A 23,620-nucleotide genomic window follows, 5' to 3' on the forward strand; every position below is an offset into this window, starting at 1 on the left:
AATTCCACTCTTACACTTGTATAGCAAGTACTTTATCCACTGATTGTCTCCCAGCCTCATCACCACCACCACCACCAACTCCATCATAATCATCACCATCATTTCTATCATCATCATCATCATCACTACCAGCTCTACCACCATCATCATCATCATTATTATCATCATCATAATCACCACCTCCATCTTCATCACCACCTCCATCATCACATCTATCATCATCATCATCACCATCACATCACCACGTCCACCTCTATCATCATCATCATCATCATCATCATCATCACCTCTATCATTGTCACCACCAACTCCACCAGCATCATCATCATAATCATCACCTCTATCGTCATCATCACCATCATTATCACCACCACCTCTACCACCACCATCCTCATCATCATCATCACCACCACCTCCATCATCATCACCACATCCATCATCATTATCATAATCAACACCTCCACCATCATCATAACCATCATCACCCCCACCACCTCCATCGTCACCAGCAACCCTATCATCATCATTAGAAACAGGGCTCCGGGGTCACTAAGCAATCCATATCTGTACTGAGTCTCCCTGGGCTGAGATGCAATAAATGAAATCTTGGGCCTGTGGTATACCAATCCTGGGTCATGCCTTGTGTGCTTATAAAAACGGAACTGCCAATGCATCTGCTTCATGCAAACATGTTTAGAATAGAACAGAGTCACGGGGGACCAAGTACTCATGACCTTGGCAGCCCTGAGACACAACAGCACAAAAATCCCATGTGGAAGCATGAGGGGACACAAGCTAGAGGGCCTCAGAAAGTTTCAGAAGGACATGCCTGAAACAGAACTTCTTAGATTGTGAGCCATTCCCCACTTCAGACTTGTGAAATTAAGTCAGAATTTGTGGCTAGCATTACAAAGTGGAAGAGCAAAGTTCAGGGTACCTCACACCCAGGCCAAACACCCTGGGTGACAGTTTGTTCTATAATGCACGAGCACTGTAGGCTGTGATTAGAAAAATGAATATGTTCACACACACACACACACACACACACACACACACACACACACACACGTTTATGGTGGGGTATGATTCACTCAACAAAAGTTTCAAAGTCACTGACCAGAAAGGCATAGAGAGACAGCTAAGCACAAAGCCTGCGATTTTATGGATCAACTCATAAAGGCTTTGTAGGCAAATTCCAGTTTCACCATGCAGGTAGGGGCTGTGTGCTCTTGGGGTGGTGGCACAGCTTATCTGAGCCTCTGCTGAAGGGATTAAGAGCTGAAGGCTGCCTTGCATGGGGCCCAGCACACAGTAGGTATGCAAGAGCCACACAGGAGGTATGCAGTGAGGGGAAGACCTAGAGACTGCCCACACGCGGTAGCTAGGGAGCAGGCACGCAGCAGGGATGTAATCAGATGACCCAGAGACCGCCTGGCGCACCTGCTGCTCTGGCCTGCCATGGTGCTTTCACCTGTCACACTGACATTGAAAGCCTCGGGAACTTCAACTATCAGGCACACCCAGCGCTTATGCGGGAGAAGGCGCACTATTAAGCGCTGCTTTTCTCTTTTGGAGAACATGACAGGAGGTGCAGGTGGCTGCCTCTGTCACTCAGGAGCAAGATCTCAAGGGTGGGATATACTATCTCCAGGAATTCTGGGCTCCCAGTGCCTTCAGGCCCAGTGGGTTTCTGGTTTGTTATTTTTTATTTTCACATATTTTAAAAGTCTCCGTTAGTGTAGGCAGAGGGAATGAGGCCACTCATGAAGCCCAGATATGACGATATGATTCCAACACCTGCAGCTTTGACTCTAGACTCCAGGTATCTATCAGTTTTTAATACTGTCCAAACTACAGGCAAGGTTTTGAGGCATGCCTGGGACCCTACCATGCATCCACTGCATGTCTCGCTCTCCCTCACGTATGGAGGGTAGCCCCTTTCTGGGTTAACCCACTCCTCATTTTAGAGGTGGCTCCTGGGGTCCAGAAGCCTTCCTTATTGGAGCCTAAACGTCCTTACCTACGTTTCCATGTGCTGCTCCTGCTCCGAGTTCTCGCCTATATGGGAGGTGGGAAGAAGCAGGGGTCATCCCTAGAGGGATTCTGCCTCTGATTGCAAAGAGCTGTGCTCTCGACAGAATGAGAAGAGAGGAGGTGTGGGGAGCCTCCCGACTGTAGGGAGATCAGCTAACAGCTGCTGAGAAAACACAGGGCTCTGGCTTAGCAAAGTGGTGGGGAGGGTAGCGGGGTAACTAGCGTCTCTCGCTATGGAAGGGATGTGTAGCCAGCATCTACTCAGCACAGCAAAGGAGGTGCCTGCCACGTTGCTCACACTGGGCCTGACTCAGTGTAATCGTGATGATGGCCCTGGCCTAAAGAGCGGCAGTCAGGCCTATAGCACCTAGAACGACCACTATGGCGGCTTCAGGCTACCTGGGCAGGTGCAGAGATGTAACTGTGGAGACCTCTGGGTCCACAAATGTCACGGACCCAAGTCACCGCCACGCGAAGTAACATGTGTGGCCGAGTGTGTGGGACCGAGGCCCCTAAGGTCACTTCCGTGACGTCTGCCACTGCTCTCAGTGGATGCCCCAGTTTGGCTGTGCTTACCTTGGTACTGGGCACTGAAGCCACGCTGCCGGTGGTTGCCATCCGACGTGAAGTGCAGCCGCAGCCAGTTCTTGCTGCTGATGACAGGGGCTGGGAGACTGGCTCCAGTAAACCTAGGTGGACAGGACACAGAGAGGTCAGGAGCAAAAGACGACATCAAGGGGTCTACCCACCATCTGTACCCCACCCAGCAGCCGGGGGTCTGTGTGGCTAGAGACATTTCCAGGCAAGTTACTCCCTTCATTCCCTGATTCCCCTAATCTATCAGATCCTCTGGGCCTGAGACCACCCCAGGAGACGAGAAGCTAAGTTGAGTATCCTCTACGCACAATCCCATTGGCATACACTGCCTTTCCTACTGTCTGAGTCTTTGCTCTCTTCTGTCTGGGGACCGTGTCACCTGTTTCCCTTTCTCCTGCGCTATATTGTCACTTCTCAGGACACTAGAAGTCCCTGAAATACCCCAGGCCCAGGAAACTTCCTAAGCTTCTGGACTTGAAAGCCACATAAGTCTTGGCTTAAGCTCAGACCAAGGCTTCCCTACTGGGACCTTGTACCTGTCCCCAGACCTTTCTAAGTGAGAAGTCCAGCCCCCATGTCTATGGGGCTAAGCGAGCAAATGTCTGGGTACCAAGGCTAGTCCAGAGCCTGGCATATCTCACAGCCTGTCCACAGCAACTCCTTCCCTACCCTATAATAACAGAACCCAATTCTGCCATGTCTCCCGAAGATCACCCCTCAATGAGGGCCTGAGTAGGGAATCATCTGGGTCTATGGGGAGCAGTTAGCTGCACTGTACAACCTCAAGAAAATCACTTAAACCCTCAAAGACTCTGTGACCTCATGTCATGTATGGAACAGGGTTGCTGAGATCCCCTTCTCAGGGCTGCAGGGGCTCTACAAAATGATACCCGGCAAAAGCCAGCAGACACTTGGTACAAAGCAGGTGTGTTGGGTCCCAGTATGAGAGAGATTCCTTGCTGAAGTGATAGCGGGCAGTGGAGAAGCCAGTAAGAAGGGAGTAGCTCTGGAGGCTGGTACTAAGGGATGCGGTGGAGTGGGGGTGGGGCACAGGGAGTCGGGAGAGGGGAGCTCATTACCATCCCCTCCTAGAGCAGAGGAAACACAGGAAACACCCCTGACCATAGGGTTGTCTGGTAAAAGCCATTCTCTGCCCAGATCTTCGCCTGGTTTCTGAAAACCTCAACAGCAAAGAGTAAGGAAGGGCCAACCAGAACACACTCTTGCCTTCCTCTGAGTCCTTGCTGAGGCTCCTATTGATCCAGCCAATTTTGAAACTTGATGCTTGCCCACAGGTGAGTCTCCCAGACAGAGGGGAAGAGGAGAAGGCAAGGGGGGGGGGGCAAACAATAGAGAGCCAACAGAGTGGCTTTCCATAAATATACATTACACAAAAGATTGAACCAAGGAGCCTGATACCCTCTGAACTGAATTTTTACTATCAGGAAAATGCTGACGCACACAAAACTCTAGGAATATAACCCATAGTGCTTGGGCAAGAACTATTATAGAAACCAATTACAGTATTTCACCAGATCCCATTTAAAATAGTTTATTACATGGTGAGCCATTTAAGTTTCCGAAGGAGCCTCAATTGGTACCATGGACTCCCCCACCCTAGGCCAAATTCAATTTGAGCTCAGTGACAGAGTTTGGAGGCTATTTACATAGGGAAGCAAAATTAGGCGAAATTCACCTGAATCATTTAGACCCTATGGCTGCTTCTTAAAAAAAGGCAAGGAGGGGTTGTCTAGCAGTCCAGAGTATAACTGGAAGTTGGGGCAGGGAACTTCCCAGCTTAGGGGTGAAGTGGGTGGGAGTGATGCTGGGCTTCCTATGTATGGCTAGCTTGTGGTTACCTGGAAATTTCCAGCTGCCCCATCTCTTCGCAGACTGCAAGGCTCTCCTCTTTCTCCTCTCTCCTCCTCCTCCTCCTCCTCCTCCTCCTCCTCCTCCTCCTCCTCCTTCTCCTCCTCCTCTCTCTTCTTCTCCTCTCCTGTCCTCCCCTTATCTCTTCTCTCTCTCTCTCTCTCTCTCTCTCTCTCTCTCTCTCTCGCTCTGCTCCCTGTCTTTCCAAGCCTATGTGTTGAGCATTTGAGGGTGTCTCTGGCCCTTTCGCAGAACTGAGGGCTTCTGTAGTGGGATCCTCGTCAGACTGCTGTGGAGAGGTGAGGCCAGCATGGGCGCAAAGCTTTTAGGAGAACTACAGTGGCTCTCTCCAAGAGTCTCAGCCCCTCTCCTCTCAGGAGGATTGCTGAGAGTTTGAGGCCAGTCTGTACTGCTCAGCAAGAGAACCTGGTTGCCAAAAATCAAAAAGCAAAACCAACAAACAATTCCTTTCCACACCAGTAAGTACCAAGATATCGGTAAACTTGCAGGCTGAGGCCATACTGAACTAGAAGAGTGGAGACTTAGGGGACTCAGGTGGTATAGAGAGGGTGGTGTGGGCAGATCCGGACCATGGAGAGTGAGTATTAGACAGTAGAGGCCATGAGTGAGCATCATGAGTAAGGTCCGTGAATGCGGACCGTGACCGCGGAGGGCACAGTGCAGTCTCCCTCGCTGGCACTCTGGGAAAGATAGGTTCTCAGTGAGAGGAAGTGGACCTGTGGTAGCCAGAGCTGAGTTGGGAGCTGTCAGTGGATCCTGTCTGTCTAAGGAGGGAAAGGGTTTGGATCTAGACTTGGTTAACTGCGTGGAAGGGATCTAGGCTCTATTAACTGTGTGGAAAGGCCACTTTTACCAGCAATCCAACAAACTGCGCACTCATGACCGGAGTATGATTTTGTGTAAACGACCCCTAGCCGCGTTTATTAAAAAGGATACAAAGCAACCCCCCCCCATGGCTCCCGTCCTTAAAGTCCTTAGGTTGGACTTCCATGGCCTCCAGGAAAGCCCCCCTTCTCTGCTTCCACCTCCACCTCTTGTTTCTTATGCTCTAAACATGGACTGCTTGCTGTGAAAACCGCCCAGGCCTGTTTCTGCCTAGGGCCTTTGCACTTGACCGGCTCCCTCTGCCTGTCCTGCTGGCTTTCCCTCTCCTCTCTCACACACCCCTCCAGCTGTCAGGCAGATGTCACATTCTGAGGGGAGCCTTCCCTTTGCTGGCCTGTCTCCTGCCTGCCTTTCAGCTCGAGCATGTGCGTGCATGCGTGTGTGCGCGCACACACATACACACCCCTTTGCACACACACATGCACACAGCGCTCTTCCTAGCCAAGCCGGAGAGCTTTGTAGGTTGGAAGTAACACTGTTCTCTGAGTGTCCCCACCCTCACATCTGTGCTCTTTATATTGTTTCCCACTGGGCCACGTGCCTACACAGAGATGTTAAGAAATGCATTCAGCGCCACACAGCATTGAGAGGCAGAGGTGAGATCTGGGCACTCAGCCAGAGAGCCACTGCCACATACAACCGTGGAACAGCCTAGGCAGAATTCCACCCTATGTCTTCCTTCCTTTCCTCCTACCCGCCAGGATTCTCTTTAATTTTGCTCCCTCTCAGAATAGTAATTAAAGGAGAGAAACACAAAAGGAGAGGTTCCCCCTTCAAACCTTTCCGACCACATCAACTTCTCTCTGGGGGGCCTGGGGAATTCCAAGCTTGCCCAGTAAACCGCTACTACAGTACTACATAAAATGTATTTAAGCAATTACACCCGAGTCTTTTTTTTTTTCTTTTTGGTAAATTGACTTCTGTTAAATGGGGCTTCATTAATGGAATCTGGCTTGGGGAGAATTAAAAAAACAAATCACTCCTTTTAATGCCCAGAGTTGATTAGGGCGAGAGTGACTTGGAGCCCTTCTGCAGAGTGTGCTCAGCCTCGCTCCTGGCGGCAGGAAGGTGGTTTGTGAAAGCATTTCTTCATGGAAGCTTCTCATGCAGTCAGGGTGTTGGGGTGCAACAATGAGTCCCCAGGCACTGCTGCATGTTAGCGGAAACACGGGAGACTGGTTTAAATGCCAGCATCCCTGAAAACTGCCAGTCCTAGGGGCCATAAGTGTGTATCCAGGCACCAGGTATGAAGCACGCAAGGGTGCTGTGTGTCATGAGGAGCTGAGCTTCCCGGATTGGGCAGTCCCTGTCTCTGGGAGGTGCATCAGGTGTGAGCACCCATGGCCCCTCACACGAGCAATGGTTCTGAACCAGTGTAACCTCGTGGGGTTGTGGGGCTCCAGGCCTTTCTGTACCTCAGTCTCCAGTGTTAGCCATCCCTCATCCTCACGGCAGGCCGGGGGAAAGGCTTGCCTAGCATGTGTGAATCCCTGGGTTCAACACCCCAGACCCCATAAAATGGTTACAGTGGCTATTGGGAGGTGGCCGGCTGGGGGAGGGGACAAGGATCAGAAGTTAAAGGTCATCCTTGGCTATGCAGTGAGGAAGCTTTGCAGCGTCATTTACTGTCTGGTCCTTTACAAAGTGCGCTCATTCCCAGAACATAAGCCTCACGGAGGACGCCACTAGGAAATGGAAAGTTGAATGTTTAAGGAGGGAACCATAAAGGGACAAGCATGTGCCTTATACAGTTCAGTACCACGTGTACAACTTAAACATCCATGGAGCTGCCAGTTAGCTTTGCATAGAACTAAGGCCTTTCCCTGACCGCAAGCTTCTGCTCCAGACTCTGCATCTCGTCTCAGTCACAACCATGATGTCATTCACCGGGCGCCCAGACAACAGATGTTTACCAACTGGTACCATGTACCAAGATCCTGATCTTGATCCGAGATACCTAACTTTGGGGTGGCTGTGCCCTTCTGATTCTTTCCAGAGACGCCTTCGAGGGTCGTTCAAGAGAAGTGGATGGAGTTTCCATTTCGGCGACTGTATTTCCTTTCGAACTCGTATCTCATCCTTTTATGTGATGTTTAATTTAAATCGCATAATTACAATAACAAATATGGCTTGCACTGGGAGAGCTGGCAACGGACCCAACCGCTTCTCAGGAAGTGCAAGGCTCAGCTGGAAGAAGCCGGAGCATAGGGGGCGGGAGGGCAGGGTGGGAGACGGCTGGCTGGCGGCCACAGGCAGCGGCAAGAAACTCTTGTCAGGGCTGTGGGAACACCAGAACTTGTGGGGGGGAGGTTCGTGTGTGTGTGTGTGTGTGTGTGTGTGTGTGTGTGTGTGTGAGAGAGAGAGAGAGAGAGAGAGAGAGAGAGAGAGAGAGAGAGAGAGGAGGCTAACCTTGGGTATCATTCTTTGGGAGCTAGCCACCTTGTTTTTTGAAATTCTTTTCTCTCATTGGCCTGGGACTCTCTAGCCAGTGGGCCCTAGGGCTCCTCTGGTCTCTGCTTCTCCAGCTTTTAGATCACAGGTGGATATCACCATGCTTGGCTTTTTTGCATGGGTTCTGAGGAGTGAACTCAGGCTCTCATGTATGAGCAGCAAGCACTTTACCAACTGAACTTTTCTGCCCCAGGACACTTGCACTGTACATGCATGGACAGACAATGGACTGAGGGCAATTGCTTACTTCCATTGGCTGGGGCTCTTTCCTTATCACATTCCCTCTGCAGTCAGAAGGGGGAGAATGACTTAGATTACATCCAGAAGTCCTTTGGGGTCTCCTAGTCCTGATGCCCACCTTGTGGCTAGTTTTATATCAACTTGGCTCAAGCTAGAGTCATTCCACCACAGAAAACTTCTGCCAAACTGTCCTGTGGGTAAGCCTGTGATGTCTTTTCTTGATTGGTGGTTGATATGGGAGGGCCTAGCTCACTGTGTGAAGTACCACCCCTAGTCTGGTAGTTCTGACTGCTATAAGAACGCAGTCTGAGCAAGCCATGGGGAGCAAGCACTCCTCCAAGCCTTTTGCATCAGCTCCTGTCTCCAGGTTCCTGTTCTTAGCTCCTTCTCCAACTTCCCTGGACAACAGGGTTCAAGCTGTAACATGAAATAACCTCTTTCCCCAACTTGTTTGTGGTCATGGTATTTATCACGGAAATAGAAGCCCTAAGACAACCATCCTGGACTGGATTGTTTACAGCTATGAACAATTCTTCTCACAATTCTCCCTGACCAGCTTTCTCTACAAATCCTTATCCTAGCTACTACTCCTCCTTTGGAGGGGAGGGGGGGATGAGCACTAGCGACAGGAAACTTGCCCATGAATGTCTGGCCTAGTTTGCACCTCCAGTGTTCCCAGGGTTCACTGCACCATCTCCTGGGCCTGTATCTCTCCAGACTGAGAGCAACCTGAAGAAAGCCACTGTCATTTTCTTGTCTGCCCACCCTTCCTCGGTACATGGCAGAGTGCCTGCTGCAATGGGAAGGACTCACTGAATACTGCACAGTGGAAGGAGAGACCATGGACTGAGCATATGAACGAGGGGGATCCTGCTGGGGGAAAGGAGAGGGCACATGCAGATGGGGACAGGAAGGAGGGCTGTCAGGTGCCATGCTGTGTATGTCCTGGTTGTGAGAGCGCTGCCCACTTGTGCCAGGAAGACATGGGTCACCACATTGATGACCCTGATGGGCCTGGCTTTGTCTCATCCCCACTCTCTCAGCATCTGCTGGAACCTTCCCAGGGGATGCCCGAGAAGCAGACACTCCCAGCCTAGCAGCCATGGAGTCTTTTTGATATGGGCAAGTGTTTCTGTCTCCCTACAAGCAGTTCCATAAACTCCAAAAATGAGGAGAACTTTGCAGTTTGGCTGACTGTTTGCTCCAGGGAGCCCCCAGCCGCACCAGGCAAATGTTTTTCCTTCAGATTCCTGGCTTCCTGGAGAATGTGTCTGAGCCTGGAACACAGAGGAACAAGGCCCCAGGTTGGGTCTGTGGCTGGGGTAGCGAGCTTTGCTGTTGACGTCTAGGTCTTGCACTTTGGGTGGCTGTGCAGTAGGAGGTTTCGCCTGGGGCGGGGGTAGGCTCAGAGTTGAAGGGCTGGATGCTTCCTGCCTGACATACACCATGAGATGCTGACACAGTTAAACTGAGAAGGTGCTGAGGACACTGCATCAGGGGCATGGAAGTAGGCAGTCACATTTTTTTTTTTTTTTTGGTTTTTCGAGACAGGGTTTCTCTGTGGTTTTGGTGCCTGTCCTGGAACTAGCTCTTGTAGACCAGGCTGGTCTCGAACTCACAGAGATCCGCCTGCCTCTGCCTCCCGAGTGCTGGGATTAAAGGCGTGTGCCACCACCGCCCGGCGGCAGTCACATTTCTTAAGGATGATGCCCAGCCTTGTCCCCTTCTGTTTCCAATCTGAGTCACATGGTTCCACTCTTCCCTAAGCACTGAAAGACTTCAAAGAGCACTCTGTGCCCCACAACTGGCGGCTCTGGAAACAGATGATCATGTACATGTATTACATGACAATGAGCAGCAGCCAGCTGGATAGGGGTGGTAGATCATGTGACCTACGTTAGACCCATCAGTAGAGAGGCTCCTGGTTTGAGGTTGCCTGGTGGAGAGAAGGAGTGGATGCTTACTGAGATGAAGAAGAGGGGGACTGCCCCTCTGGTGTAGGAGTTCCTTCTGTTCATGTGTTGCTTTCATTGGTTAATGAATAAAGAAACTGCCTTGGCCTAGTTGATAGGGTAGAACTTAGGTTGGCAGAGAAAAAAGAATTGAATGCTGGGAGGAAGAAGGGCAGAGTGAGAGAAGCCATGGATCCTCTGCCTGAGATGGACCTCAGTTAGAATCTTGCTGGTAAGCCACAGCCACGTGGTGATACACAGATTAATGGAGATGGGTTAAACTAATATGTCAGAGTTAGCCAATAAGAAGTTAGAGCTAATGGCCAAGCAGTGATTTAATTAAAAAGTCTGCCTGGTGACCTGGACTAGCATCTTTCAAATCCCTAGCTGGCTCACTCAGGGTGAGTAAAGTGCCTGCTATGGGCCTGTTTCCCCAGCTATTTAGTAACAATGACAACACCCATTTCACAGGGCAGTTGAAAGGTCAGGTGAGGTGCTGTCTGCTGCCGCTCTCCACTCATCACAGCAAGGTCCAGGCACAAACATGGGGGCCATGAGGGCCATGGTATGTGAGGCATACACTATGTCTGGAACCAGCCAGGGTTGGGCTGTCAACATGATAAGGCTGCAGCAAAGGAGAACCAAAACCAGGGAGAGGAGAGTTCCTGTCTCCTCTTATCCCTTCCTATCATGCCTGTGTCCATGCTGTGTATCCTGTCCCATCACATGTGTGTCTGTGCTGTGTATCCTGTCTTATCACATGTGTGTCTGTGCTATGTATCCTGTCCCATCAGACGTGTGTCTGTGCTATGTATCCTGTCCCATCAGACGTGTGTCTGTGCTGTGTATCCTGTCCCATCACACGTGTGTCTGTGCTGTGTATCCTGTCCCATCACACGTGTGTCTCTGCTATGTACCCTGTCCCATCACACCTCTGCCCATTCTATGTACGGGTGGCTTCAAGTGGAAGAAATCCAAATCAGTCTGGAACAGGGAAGCAACCAGCAGCTGTTTTAAGCAAAGCCCAGAAGATCAGGGCTGCAGCTGGCTCAGATGTCCAGAGCTAGGAGCTCAAATGCCACCAGCCTTGCTCTGCAGGGTTGTCTGCTGGCCAACTGCAAATGGCAGCTGCTTGAGGCTGAACCACAGGCCACTCAGAAGCTTCCAGATTCACCCTCACACCTTCATCAGCAGAAAGAACACAGACATCTTTCCTAACAGTAAACAGAAAAAGTCTACAGTGGGTCTCAGGTCGTTTGCCTAGGCCATGAGCCCCATCCCTTAGGGCAAGGGCATGGTTTCCAGAAGGACCTAGGACTAGTGTGTAGGAACAATTCTCCAAAAAAAAAAAAAAAAGGAATGAATTGAAGGGATGCCAGGTGGACAAAAGATGGCCACTGTGGTTGGAAACAGGTCAGGGGGCTGGGTAAAATAGGGACAGTCTCTAACCCTGTGAGTTGAATGATTTTGTCAGGGCCTGTAAGGAATTCCCCCATACATGGTCTAGTTTTAGATCTGCCTTTCCAGAGGTGACCAGGCTGGTCTGACCCTCGCTACCATATACCCATTCTTGTACCTGACCATCTTCTGTTTCCTGTCTACCTACCCACCAGACCCTGGCATTGCATGCTCCTCCCCCATTCTCTAAGGCTGGAGTCATACTTAAAAACATGCATTAAAACTCAGAAATCAGCATTGTTACAATACTGACTGCTGGAAGGCTTAATCCAGATGTTTCCAGCTGTCTCCTAAGGCCCCCTTCACTGATTCCAATATCCAACCTGGCATCTCTCCTCCTCCTGAGTCACTTCAGTCTCATCCAAGGTGTGTTAGATTATTGCTTCCCCAAGACCTTGATGTCTAAAGAACACCAATCATATGTTTGGAACCTGGATGTGGCTTGGTCTAATGTTTTCTTGGGATTGGACCCAGGATGTGAGTGTGGAGGGCCACCACCGAGGGGGCAGTGCTCCAATTATGGTATCATAGAGAGGGCTTGTGTGATGTCAGTGTGACCCAATACTGCTGCTGACCCCTTGGGCAGGTTTGTTCAAGTGATGCCTAGCAGTCTCCTCTGCTATGAAGACACAGCTGTCCTTTCCCTGACCCCGAGTCCAGTTTACACTGTAGTGGATAGCATGTTGCCAACGGCTTTTCCGCCTTTCATTGCACTATGTAAATCCTGGCTCTGTCGGCATCCTATACTGCTTTTCATTGTCTGTGTGTTTGTGTTCATGTGTGTGTGTGCGCACGGAGGGTAGAGGTCAACCTCGGGTGCTGTTCTTTCTGCTCTCCGCCATGTCTTTTTGACACAGGGTCTCCCTCACTGGCCTAAGGGGTAGCTGATTCAGATAGGTTAGCTGACCAGTGGCCACCAGGGATTCTCTCGTCTCCACATGCCAGTTTTTTTCCTCTGTAATGTGGGTTCTGGAAACCAAACAGAGGTCCTCATGCTTGCGCGGCAAAAGCTTTACCATGGGAGTCGTTGCCTCAGCTCCATCGCTGCTTTTCAAAGACTCGGCCGAAGGCACCCACTGATGAGCAAAGCCAGCTCTGGAATTCCTGTCTGTCTAACCCTGGAAGCCATACTCTCCCCGCTTCACATTACCAGCACCAAGGGAAGGGGCCCTCTAGGACCCCAAGTGAACTTGCCTAGATGGTGTTCTGTGATCAGCTGGAACGATTAGCGAGCCAGATCAGCCTGTGGGTTTTCTTATAACCATCAAAATAGAATAGTACATCACACACATACTAAATACGGTTCAGTAAAACTTGATATCGTGGCTCCCTCCTTCCAAAGGGAAGGAAAACTGTGCCACCATAGGGTCCATGAATGGATCATCATTCTCAGAAATAGAAGCTCACACACTTTATCTATGTACATGTTAGTTAATGAACCATGACAAAATATGTTTTTATTATAAACTACAATCAAGAGGCCTGAAACAAATACTGAACTCATATGACCAGACCAAAGACCAGAGGATTTATAACCCTTAGCCCATAGCCTGGTTGTAAAGATAAAACTTTATTGGCACAGCCATGGTCATTTTTATGCATTGTCTGAGGTTACCTTTGAGCCAAAATGTCAGAGCTGAGTATTCACAACAGAAGTCCTGCCATCCACGAAATTTCAGTTCTTTATTGTCTGAATACTAGACCACTGCCCCTGCCTAGAGGACATCTCATAATTCAGGACAGTAGATGCCTCTGCCTAGGCTGGACCCTTACCCTTGGCAGGCACTGTCCCTGAAGGTCCTTCTGGGTCTCGAGGGACTGTGGGCCTCTGAGTCTCTAGAATCGTCTACTTTGCAGTTGCTCTCTATACAGTGAGAGATTATCCGCATGGTGCTTTGGTCAAAGTTCCAGCAGGAAACAGATGGTGACTCAAATTAGAATAATTGGAAGAGTGTATAATAAACAGACTGTCCACCGAGGTGAGGGGCAGGACTCAGGAAGGTCCTGGGATGTAGGGAAGTGACAGAGGACTCAGAGTCAGTGACAACACAAGTCACCAGCTTAGACAGTAGAAGACAGGAGAGGGAGGGATTTATGAGCCTGGGAGGAGAGCTGTTCTGACAGGACACGGTACAATGGGAAAAGACCGCTAGTCCAGGGAGGTGACAGTTCCAGGTGACCTCGAGGGGGTGGAGGCAGGAGCCAGGTGCCTTGAACTCGCATCCTCCACTCCTGATCTCTTGAGGTTCCTCACTAACTAGTCACATGAAATGGACCTTGGTGAGGCTCGGGTTGATCATCTTCCTAGGAGAGTAGCCTTCGGCTCGCACACCAACAGATTCTCATAGCTGTTGTATCCTTTTTGTCTTTTCCCACTGTGTCTGCTAGCATATAGATGGTTATCATGGCTATGACTGAAGGCAGCTGCACATGAAGCTACTGTGTGTGTGTGTGTGTGTGTGTGTGTGCGTGTGTGTGTGTGTGTACGCGCTCACAACATGCCTGGGCAGTGTAGACCAACCAAAGTTCTTCCTCACACCTCACTTTTGATATCAGGAAGGATTGTGTGCTACTCATCTCCCAAGACCAGGCCAACTCCAGGAAATAGGAAAATCGACCTCTTCCCCTCAAAATAAAGAGCAAAATATTACTGATAAATGTCCCAGAATACTATGTTCTCACTGATGATCTCTTCTCCTTTCTCAGCTCCTCAGACACACAGGTGTGTATGTGTATACACACACACGTGGTGGGGGGGGGAGCTTCTACTGATATGGTACCTTACAGGTCGTCTGGAGCAACGACCCCTGCTAGTGTAAACACACTTTAGGAGAAATCTTACACAGCAAGGTATGTTAAGAGAGATGCCTTTCCTCACCACAAGCCAACCTTTGAAGCCTGTCTTAGAGGTCTCATAATATGTTTCTTGTAGGACTCTGTTGCTGAGACCATCTGTATACTTCTGGACCCTCCCCCCTCCCCGACACACACTGAACCCCAGGAAATAACGTGCACAGGCTGAGACCAAAAACTCACACCTAGTCCCTCCCAAAAGTTTTCAGCTTGGTGGCTCCAATCAGTCAACACTCAAAAGTCATGGCTCCTGCCTGTTGGTGGCTGCTTAACTTCGGTCCTTTTTATGCCGCTGAGAATTCCTTTTCTTGTCCTATGCATGTGGCATGGGCACCCGCTGAGTTTTTAGCAAGTCCACCTGCACACAAGTCTGCTGGCCTTTACTGCACTCTCAGTTGGGTGACCAGCGGAGTCTTAACTACTTACGTCCATTTGCTCGGCTGTTACTTGTGTTTTGTACACCAACCCTAAGAAACGAGAACTCTCTCGAAGACGGTGAGGGGGCCGCCCAGAGAGCTAAGAATTTGTATTTTCAAGAACTCCAGTGTAATTAAGAAGCTCCCGGGTTCTCCTCCCTCCTTCCCCTCAAAGATCTTCAGAGAAACGGAAGAGTCAGACTCTGAGCCCAAGAGCCTGGGTTTTAAATTCGACAACTTTGTCCTGACAGGAACCGAGTCCCAGCTGTCATCGCTGATTATTTTTAGAGTCACTACTAAAGCCCCGTGTGCAGCAGGCATTGCCACTGCTCAAGGCAAACAGAAAGCCGTCACATATTATCCTGACAGCTCCGGAGCCATCCACCCTCCTTGCGTTCATTATTTCTAGCCTGGGTGGAGGATGAGGAGGCGGCATCCTGACAGTCTCCCAGGGAGAGAGGCAGCCCTTGCTATGACCCACTGTGGGATGAGGATGGAAAGGTCCCGGAGGCTGAGCAAAGCCCACAGCCTCCAGGAAGCCAATGGAAAAGATTCTCAGGGCCAGTAGCTACTCTAATAAGGTTGAGATAAACCCTCATCTCTCCTTAGAGGAAAAAAAAGTCCCAGGAGTAACCAACCACTAGGAGGGCCTACATGCAAATGACTGAGCTTGGCTGGCATTGGCCAGCTCAGGGATGACATCACAGTTTCCATTCTGTGACCCAACAAAGCCACCAGCACTGAAAAGCCCGGGCTCTGACTGAGGCTCACACACAGAGAGAGAATTCCACCGCAAGCAGAGCACCTTCTAGATTGCTCCTGGGGGGTGGAGACGGAAGTCTCTGCTATCCGAATTAGTGGAATCCAGAGAAAGGAAATCATGGTTATATAAACATGGGGAAAGAAGTACAGCTAAGGCCCAAGGTAAATGTCTCGGCTTACATTCACTTTATGCTAAATTACAGGAACAAGTACAAGGAGCAACAGCCAAACGCCTACCTTGGCTTTAAAGAGTTCTCTAGAAAGTGTTCAGAAAAATGGAGATCTATCTCGAAGCACGAAAAGGCAAAGTATGAAGCCCTGGCCAAGCTCGACAAAGCCCGGTACCAGGAAGAAATGATGAACTACGTGGGTAAGAGGAAGAGGAAGAGGAGGAGGGACCCACTAGCGCCTCGGCAGCCCCCGTCATCCTTCGTGCTCTTCTCCCAGGATCACTATCCCCAGCTGAAGCATGACAATCCCAACTGGTCAGTGGTGGAGGTGGCCAAGGCCACAGGGAAGATGTGGTCCTCCACAGCGAACGTGGACAAGCAGCCCTACAGACAGAGAGCTGCGCTTCTGCGAGCCAAGTACTTTGAGGAATTGGAGGCCTACCGCAAACAACCTCGTGGCCAGAAGAGGAACTGCCAGGGACCGGCCAGGAGGACCAGTTTGAAAAAATAAAATGTCACTGAACTGCCTCTCTGGTCCTGGTGTCATGTGTGGTTAGAGTGCGGAGAGTGAGTGGCTTGTTTTGAGGTCCAGCCGGAGGTGGTTTGGGGAAGGCTGGTTTTCGGGGACACAGGTTTTAGAGAGAGGGGACTGGCTGCAGGGACCTACTCACCTGGGGTGAGGTGGAGCATGTGAGTGATAGTCAGATATAGGAACACCAAGCCCAGTACGGAGGACGGCAGGTCAAGAGCTTAGTCCCGGCTCTCACTTAATCCCACAGGCAGCAGCGAGCGGGACTTGGAAGCCAGAACAGTCCCAGCCTGGGGCCTCCAGGTACTTATGGTGTCCTGACTAGGATACCTCTGGAATGGGACTGGGGCTGAATTTATGAACCAGCCGGCACCCATTCCTCTTCCTCTAGGTCAAAGCTTCCTTTGTGACCAAAGTATTAAACTTAAAAGTCCTAGCTACTGCCATTTGTCTGGGCCCAAACAGTCTGAGGATTATGCTGTCTGATTTTCTTCATCTCCACACACTACATTTAAATTCTGGGTGGAGAATCAGGTTGTCTGGGTTCCCACATGCCAGGTCCGTATGACCGGGGCTCTGTGAAGTCCCTGCCATGTGTGAAAACCTAGTGTCAGAGAAGGTTATAGCATAAAACACAGCACCGGGAGTCAAGATGAACAGGGCGGCGGGGGGGGGGGGGGGGGGATGGGACAAGGCCAACCCTGAAGTTTTCATGTTAGTGAACCCCTCCCCCCACGGCCGACAGCTGGCACTCCAACTTGGCTCTGCTTCCCCTCCACCCTCTCAGGAGACATCCTCATTTTCTGCTTCATTGAAAAGACAGAGATCCTCAGAATTAAGTGCTCTCCATTCTCTCAAAATGCAACCCACACTCATCCCTCCTGCCTCTCGGCTCCCAGGGAGCCACCTTCTCTGCCTCTGAAGTGGGATACAGCACCTGCCTTATCAGTTAGCTTTGCCACTAAATGGGGTGGCACAGTCCCGACTACCTAAGAGATGATATTCCTTCTAACCAATGGTACTCTACCTTGCTAGCCAACTTGCCTAGAAAGTTCCCTTGCTGTGGGAACTCTTGGGAACTGAGGGGATGTTAAATCAGCCTGGAAAGTAGAGGCTCTGCCCTACATACACAAGGGACTGGAAGCTGTGGCCCCCATACCAGCAGGCCCTGGATCCCCACAGTTGAGGCGTCACGTGACAACTCAACCATGGCTGGAGACCTTGGTTGTGGCCTCGTGAAATCTCAGACATTGGATGCAAGTCTAGGGGTGAAGATCCTTGTTACTTAAGAACCTCCTGGCTTATTCCCTTCAGGAAGTTCAGAACTGGTGAGTCTTGAGAGCCAGCAGATGATTCAAATCTATAAAGGTGCTGGGTGAAGACAAGGCTCAACAGATGTCAGCTGGTATCCTTTTAGAAAGCACTGCTGGCAGCCTTGTTTCTCTGCCTATTCGCTGCCCTGTCTGTTGTCTCCAGTTCTTTGTTACCAACCAATCCTTGAAACGTAGATTCAAACACTGTCCTCTCTGTCTGGTACTTAGACCCAGACTATCCTACCTACTTAGTGGCAGATGGTAGCTGCCTGGTGGAGAATTGCATGGCACATCACACTCTGCTCTGGGACCTCATACCACCCTTTCTAGTTTCCTGTGTGGTTATGAGAGTGTGGGTAGTCAAGCCAGAGTTTTGGCAACAGGATTCAGAGCCCCTAATGAAAGAGAACCACAGTAACTGGGAGGAGATGACTCTCTTATCTTCTAATGACCACAATGTGATGACATGGGGAGGAACATGGAGAGGAGAGGGGAGCCTGCATCTAACATGATGGGTGAGAAGGAAGGCAGGCAATTCAGTGAGGCCTTCCTGCCCGTGGGGAGACAGCAAACAAACCTCTGGGCTCATCACTATCTTCACGAGCACATTCTTCTCTGGTACCTATCTCTGTGCGTGTTCATGTAGTCATTTATTATTCATCTATTTTAGAAACTTTCCTGCATCATACCAGTAACATATCAAGAAAGGAAGAGACAGAAAAGTCAGCCAATACACTAGAATCATCATGTGTGCCAGGTGATAAGACAATGATGGTTTGGGTAGAGGGCTCTCTCTCTCTCTTTCTCTCTCTCTCTCTCTCTCTCTCTCTCTCTCTCTCCTCTTTCTCTCTCTCCTCTCTCCTTTCTCTCTCTCTCCCCCCTCTATTCTCTCTCTCCCCCTCTCTCTCCTCTCTCTCTCTGCCCCCTCTCCCCCTCTATTCTCTCTCTCCCCCTCTCTCTCTCCCCTCTCTCCACTCTCTCCCCCCTCTCCCCCCCTCTCTCCTCTCTCTTCCCCCCTCTCTCCTCTCCTCTCTCTCCCCCCTCTCTCTCCCCCCTCTCCCCCTCTCTCTCCTCTCTCTCTCTCTCCCCCCTCTCTCTCCCCCCTCTCCCCCTCTCTCTCCTCTCTCTCTCTCTCCCCCTCTATTCTCTCTCTCCCCCTCCCCCCTCCTCTCTCTCTCTGCATGTGTTTGTGCACGTGGAATTCAGAGAGCAACTCTTCCATCCAGGGATCAAACGAGTTGTCAGGGCTCCACAGCAAGTGCCTTTACCTATGGAACCACCTAACCATCCCAGCGTCTATGTTTAAAGCACCTTTGAGCATCCCAAGTCCCGAGGGGAGAGAGTCCATCAGAGCAGCAGGGCAGGGAGGGATAAGATCCTAAGGCAGGAAGCAGGCATGGCATGCCAGAACGCCTTGTGTGAGATGAAGTCTGAAAGGTGCTAGGCTTGGCAAGTTCACATGAAATACGAGTGCAGCGGGCGACCACAGAGGGCCTTCGGTGTGGCTGAGAGGAGCCGTGTGCTCCCATTTATGGTGTCTGTTATTGATCACTCTAGAATCTTCTGATGAGTGCAGGAAGAGGAGGCTAAGCTAGGAGATAGGAGGCTAATAAACTCATGTTCCCCTCCAAGAGCAGAGATAATGAGGGTCCTCCATTGGGAATTGCCTGGAGTGACCATAGCTAAAAACCTAGCGTGACACTGTGGGGTTGCTCTCTGTGTGATTTGTTCTCCCCAGAATGGGGGCTGGTAGGCATGGGTACCAGAGTGTTCCCCGCAACCTCACATGACCACGGGGGGGGGGGGGCGGGGGACAAGCTGTTTTGCACCAGCTCTACCCGTAGACCCCATCCCTGAAATGTGCCCAGGTCTGCCTTCTGATCAGCTCCCCAGTAATGAAGTGGACCCTCCTTTTGCTTTTCCTTCATCTGCCAATTGATTCTGTGCTGGAGAGGGAAATAAGTATATTTCATTTATTGGGTTTCCCTCAAATCCCAACCGAGAAGCAGATCAAGGATGCAGGGCAATCCATGTGAACTGTCACTCAACCACACTGGCATCTTATAGTGGCTGCACCGTCCACTAGGCCCTCAGCTGTTTAGGGGACTAAAGCTCCAGTTTCTAGACAGGGTGTGGTCGCTAAGCTGAGGTCATAAAGGCCGGGGTGTCCCATAGTCTTGTCATGTGACCTCTGGCCATCCTTCCGCAGATGTCCTTTGCCCTTCAGTTTAAACTGAAGATAAACCATTGCTGTAAATGGTGTGATGTGTGGGGTGCCCTGGGCAAGGGGGGTGGTGGTGTTTGGCTAGGTCCGCTGGAGGGTAGCTTAAGGAAGGTGAGGGCACCACCCTAATGAAGCAGAATCAGTCAAAAGGACCAGGGGACTCTGAGGTGGTCCTTGATGTTTGAGTTGGGGGTTCAGTGACAGGGAACTTCCTGTTAAAGCCCCCCCCCCACCCCCACAGCTTTGCTGTCCTCATCCAGGGATCCTGTCCCAGGCTCTACTGTGCAGACTGCTAGCTATGCTTCTAAGATTCTCCCCTTTAACCATGACATGCTTGCCCGGTCGCCTGTCACCTGTGGGAGTCAGACATGACACAATCAGGCCATGGAGCCCTCGGCAGTCCCATTGTCCCTAGGCTTGTAAGATGGGCTTAGTGCCCCTCCTCCTGATATTTGCGGCCTATCCATCTAGTGTGGGCTGGGCCTAGAGACCCCATTCCAATAAACATAACAGTACCAAAAAATGTTGGATTATCATTTGTGTAGGTTCATGTGTGTGGAAGTTAGAGGAAATGCCATTTTTCAGGTGCTTAGAGCACACCACACACACACACACACACACACGGAGAGAGGAGAGAGAGAGAGAGAGAGAGAGAGAGAGAGAGAGAGAGAGAGAGAGAGAGAGAGAGAAACACATGGTCTCTCAGTGGCTGGAACTTGCCAACTATCTACCTGTCTCTGGTCTGTGATGGATTATAAGAGTGTGCCATCCTTCTCATCTTCTCTTATTTAGGTTCAGGGGACAAAAGGCACATCTTTATCTAACTGAACTGCCTCCCCACCCATGTCATTTTTAAAAATACTAGGCTGTAAATCCCAAGACTTTACATAGCTCTTCTTACTTGCTTGATACACGCTGACATATGAATAAACACCTCTGAATCAAGGTCATGAGGCGAGGCACATGGGGTAGATGGTAGTGGCATGCAATGGGAGCTGAGGTACCCAGCCTAGTCTTCACGGAACTGAAGCCTTTCAAGATCTGAGAGAGAGCCAGGAAGAACTGGGCTCTGTTGTCCCAGGGCCACCTGTTCTGCTGCTCCAACTTAGATGTACCCAGTTCCTGACACAGAAAACCTAAGAGGTGTATCATTTTAATGCCTCTAAGGCTTGGGGGCGGTCATTTGTTGCCACCTGGAACAGAGTGGATGAAGATGCTGGGCATCAAGGCAAGACAGCCACAACACAGACCTGTACAATGTGAGACAGTTTTGGAGCCAGGCATCTGGGGGACAAAGGCTGGGAGTGATATTGTTGGTGTTCAAATGTTCCAGCAGAGTGTTGAAAGGCAGACGTGGAGGGTGCTGCCTTCGGGAGCTCAGAGGAAGGGAGGAGACTTAGACACCAGAAGAAAGGCACCCTTGTGAGGTGGAGTCTAGTGATACTGTTGTCTGTGGTTTTCGAGCAAAGAGGGGCTGTCTGGGGTTAGACAGGATTTCTCACTACATCCTTGATAGAAAAATCCCTGAATCAGAGAGGAATCAGGACCTGCTCCTTTTCAAAGCTCTCTCTCCTGAGAGCAAATAATGTTAAACATTAGGAAAAGGCTTTGGAGAGATGTTTGGAGACAAGGTGGGGGTAGGAATGGTATAAGCCTTTGGTAAGACTTCCGAGGAGCAGAAAGTTCCCAGAGACTCATAGAGATCAGGTATGGCCTCGGGGATCCTCTAGATCAACAAGAGGCCCGGTGGGACCTATGAGTGCTGCCTCTTGGCTGTCTTGGCTGGAGGTCTGGATAGGGAAGGCTTATTCCCAATGAGTATATGGGTGTTGCTACAGTCAAGTAAGTCACTGGAAATGAGTCCTCATGGTCTCTGCGTTCACTCTGAGTTCACTATGTTCTCCAGGCGGTGACACACGAACTTAACCCCGAACGGCACGGGACATCTCTTAGGCTTTGTGTGTCTGGAGCCCACTGCATCTTAGAGCTGGGCCACAAGCTGGAGCACAAGTGATTCTTGGGGCTGAAGAGTCCAGTTCTTTGTGTGCAGATAATCCTAGTGCACATGGTGATGATGACAGGGAGAGTTCCAGGAGACCCGGAAAGGATTCAGGAAAAACCTACTGACAGCTGGAGCCGAAAGAAAGGGGCTGGGGAAGAGCGAATTTCATTAACAAGTGGGTTACTCAATCGATGTTTGTTTAGTCTTGCAATCTATCTGGCCTCAAACTCACAGTGATCCTCCTGTCTCAGTCTCTTGAGTGCTAAGATTACAGGTGCACATTCCTACACCGGGCCCAGTACAACATTTTAATGGGCACTTGGATGAAGGACCACGCCTTCATGCTTTCAAGGAAAGAGGGTTTATGGGAAAGATACCAGGAGTTGAGGAAGAGCCCTGAGTCATGAAGAACTGTCTCAGGCTTTCAAACAGGATTAAGGAAACATCTACTTTTTTTTTTTTTTCTGGCTGGATTTCAAAATTCTTCTGGGCCAGTGACTCCTCCAATGTCTTGTGTTTCCCTTTTGAGTAGGAATGTTTCGAGCTGTAACCTAGTACCATCCTATGTTAAGACATGGGGAAGGGTCGTTTGTGTGTTTGTTTGTGTGTGTGTGTTGGTTCCATTTTGAAAATTGCCAAATCCAAATGGTCAGCTTACTGGAGTCTCTAGTGAAGGAATGTGTGCCCTTGCCTCATGCACACCGGACCAGATTCACATGGGGATGCCATAATGGGCTGGGACTTTGGGAACAAGTGACCATTTTGCACATGGAATAGACAGGAATCAGCAGGGATCAGAGGGCAGACTGTGGTCTGCAGCTGCAGAAGAGACTCAGGGTGACCTCTCCACACTCCATCCTTGCTTGGGTGCCATCCTTTCCCCTTGCGTGTGATCTGGGCCAAGAGACACACTTCTAATGACTTGAACACAGCCAAAGTAGCGGATGTCACTTCTGATAGCAGGTTATATAGAAAAGACTGTGGCTTCTGTCATCTTCCCTTTGGCTTGCTCTGATGAGCAGAACAGCCTGTCAGAGCTGCTGTGTGGAAGGGAGCTGAGGTGGTTTCCCGTCGACAGCAGCTAGGAGCTGCAGCCTGTATACCATCCAGGAAGGCGTGGAAGCCATCCTTTCTCCAGTGGGAGTCCTGCTGATCTACCTTAGTGTGAACCTAAAGCCTGAGAATCCCGCAGAGTCACACCCAGGCAATAGGAGAGAATAAACATTATTCCAAAGTGCTAAGTTTTGGGGTAGTTTGTGATAGGCAGTAGATAACTGATACACCCACTCCGAGGTCCTGTAATGCATTTCCCACTAGAATCATCACCCTAGCTGACCCTCTAGTGCTCAGGATCATTGCTCCCGATACTCTTGTCAAGGACCACCCTCCTAGGTTGATTTATTTATTCTGTGTGAATGCAAGGGCACATGTGTGCATGCATAAATGAGCCACAGCACGCACGTAGAGGACAACATGTGGGAGACGGTTGTTTCTTCCCATCACATGGGCCCTGGGGATCCAACTTCAGGTCGGCAGGCTTTGGGGGCAAGGGTCACCTGTTGAGCCCTCTCTCCCACCTCAGGATCCACCCTTTCTATCTTTGAGGTCAGGAAGTATTCTGATCGTCCTGTGGTTCAGGTATCAAGCCCCTCCACTCCAGCCTCCCGCAACAGCTATGTAAGCCATCGGCAGCCATCGCAGGGCATGGTAAGCTGTAACTACTGCTTGTCTCCCCAGATGGTGGAGGCAGACAAGAGCCTTGCCTCACTCATCTGGCGCCTAAAATATGATACAGCGCTTCTCACAGATTTAAAATAATAATAAACTTGTCGATGTTTATGCCA

General features: G+C 50.3%; 2 protein-coding genes across 5 annotated transcripts in view; one reads left to right on the top strand and one right to left on the bottom strand.

Moving 5' to 3' along the window:
• Csmd2 (CUB and Sushi multiple domains 2) overlaps positions 1–23,620 on the bottom strand; it is a 560,352-nt gene that overhangs the window by 281,975 nt on the left and 254,757 nt on the right. For all 4 annotated transcript variants that reach the window (XM_041651748.1, XM_041651747.1, XM_041651746.1 and 1 more), the window contains exon 6: positions 2,611–2,723. In XM_041651748.1, coding sequence (XP_041507682.1) covers positions 2,611–2,723 — 113 coding nt within the window. The remainder of the gene's footprint in view (positions 1–2,610; positions 2,724–23,620) is intronic.
• Hmgb4 (high mobility group box 4) lies at positions 15,671–16,219 on the top strand. The gene has a single exon (XM_041651751.1). The coding sequence runs from the start codon at positions 15,671–15,673 to the stop codon at positions 16,217–16,219; it is 549 nt and encodes a 182-aa protein (XP_041507685.1).

Source organism: Microtus oregoni, unplaced genomic scaffold (genome assembly GCF_018167655.1).
Source record: "Microtus oregoni isolate MIOR12 unplaced genomic scaffold, Mior012 000005F_ref0000423, whole genome shotgun sequence".
Classification (NCBI taxonomy): Eukaryota; Metazoa; Chordata; class Mammalia; order Rodentia; family Cricetidae; genus Microtus; species Microtus oregoni.

What these genes read in the sequence shown, in the direction of transcription:
- Hmgb4 (XM_041651751.1), top strand. Translation starts at nt 15,671, where the DNA reads ATGGGGAAAGAAGTACAGCTAAGGCCCAAGGTAAATGTCTCGGCTTAC.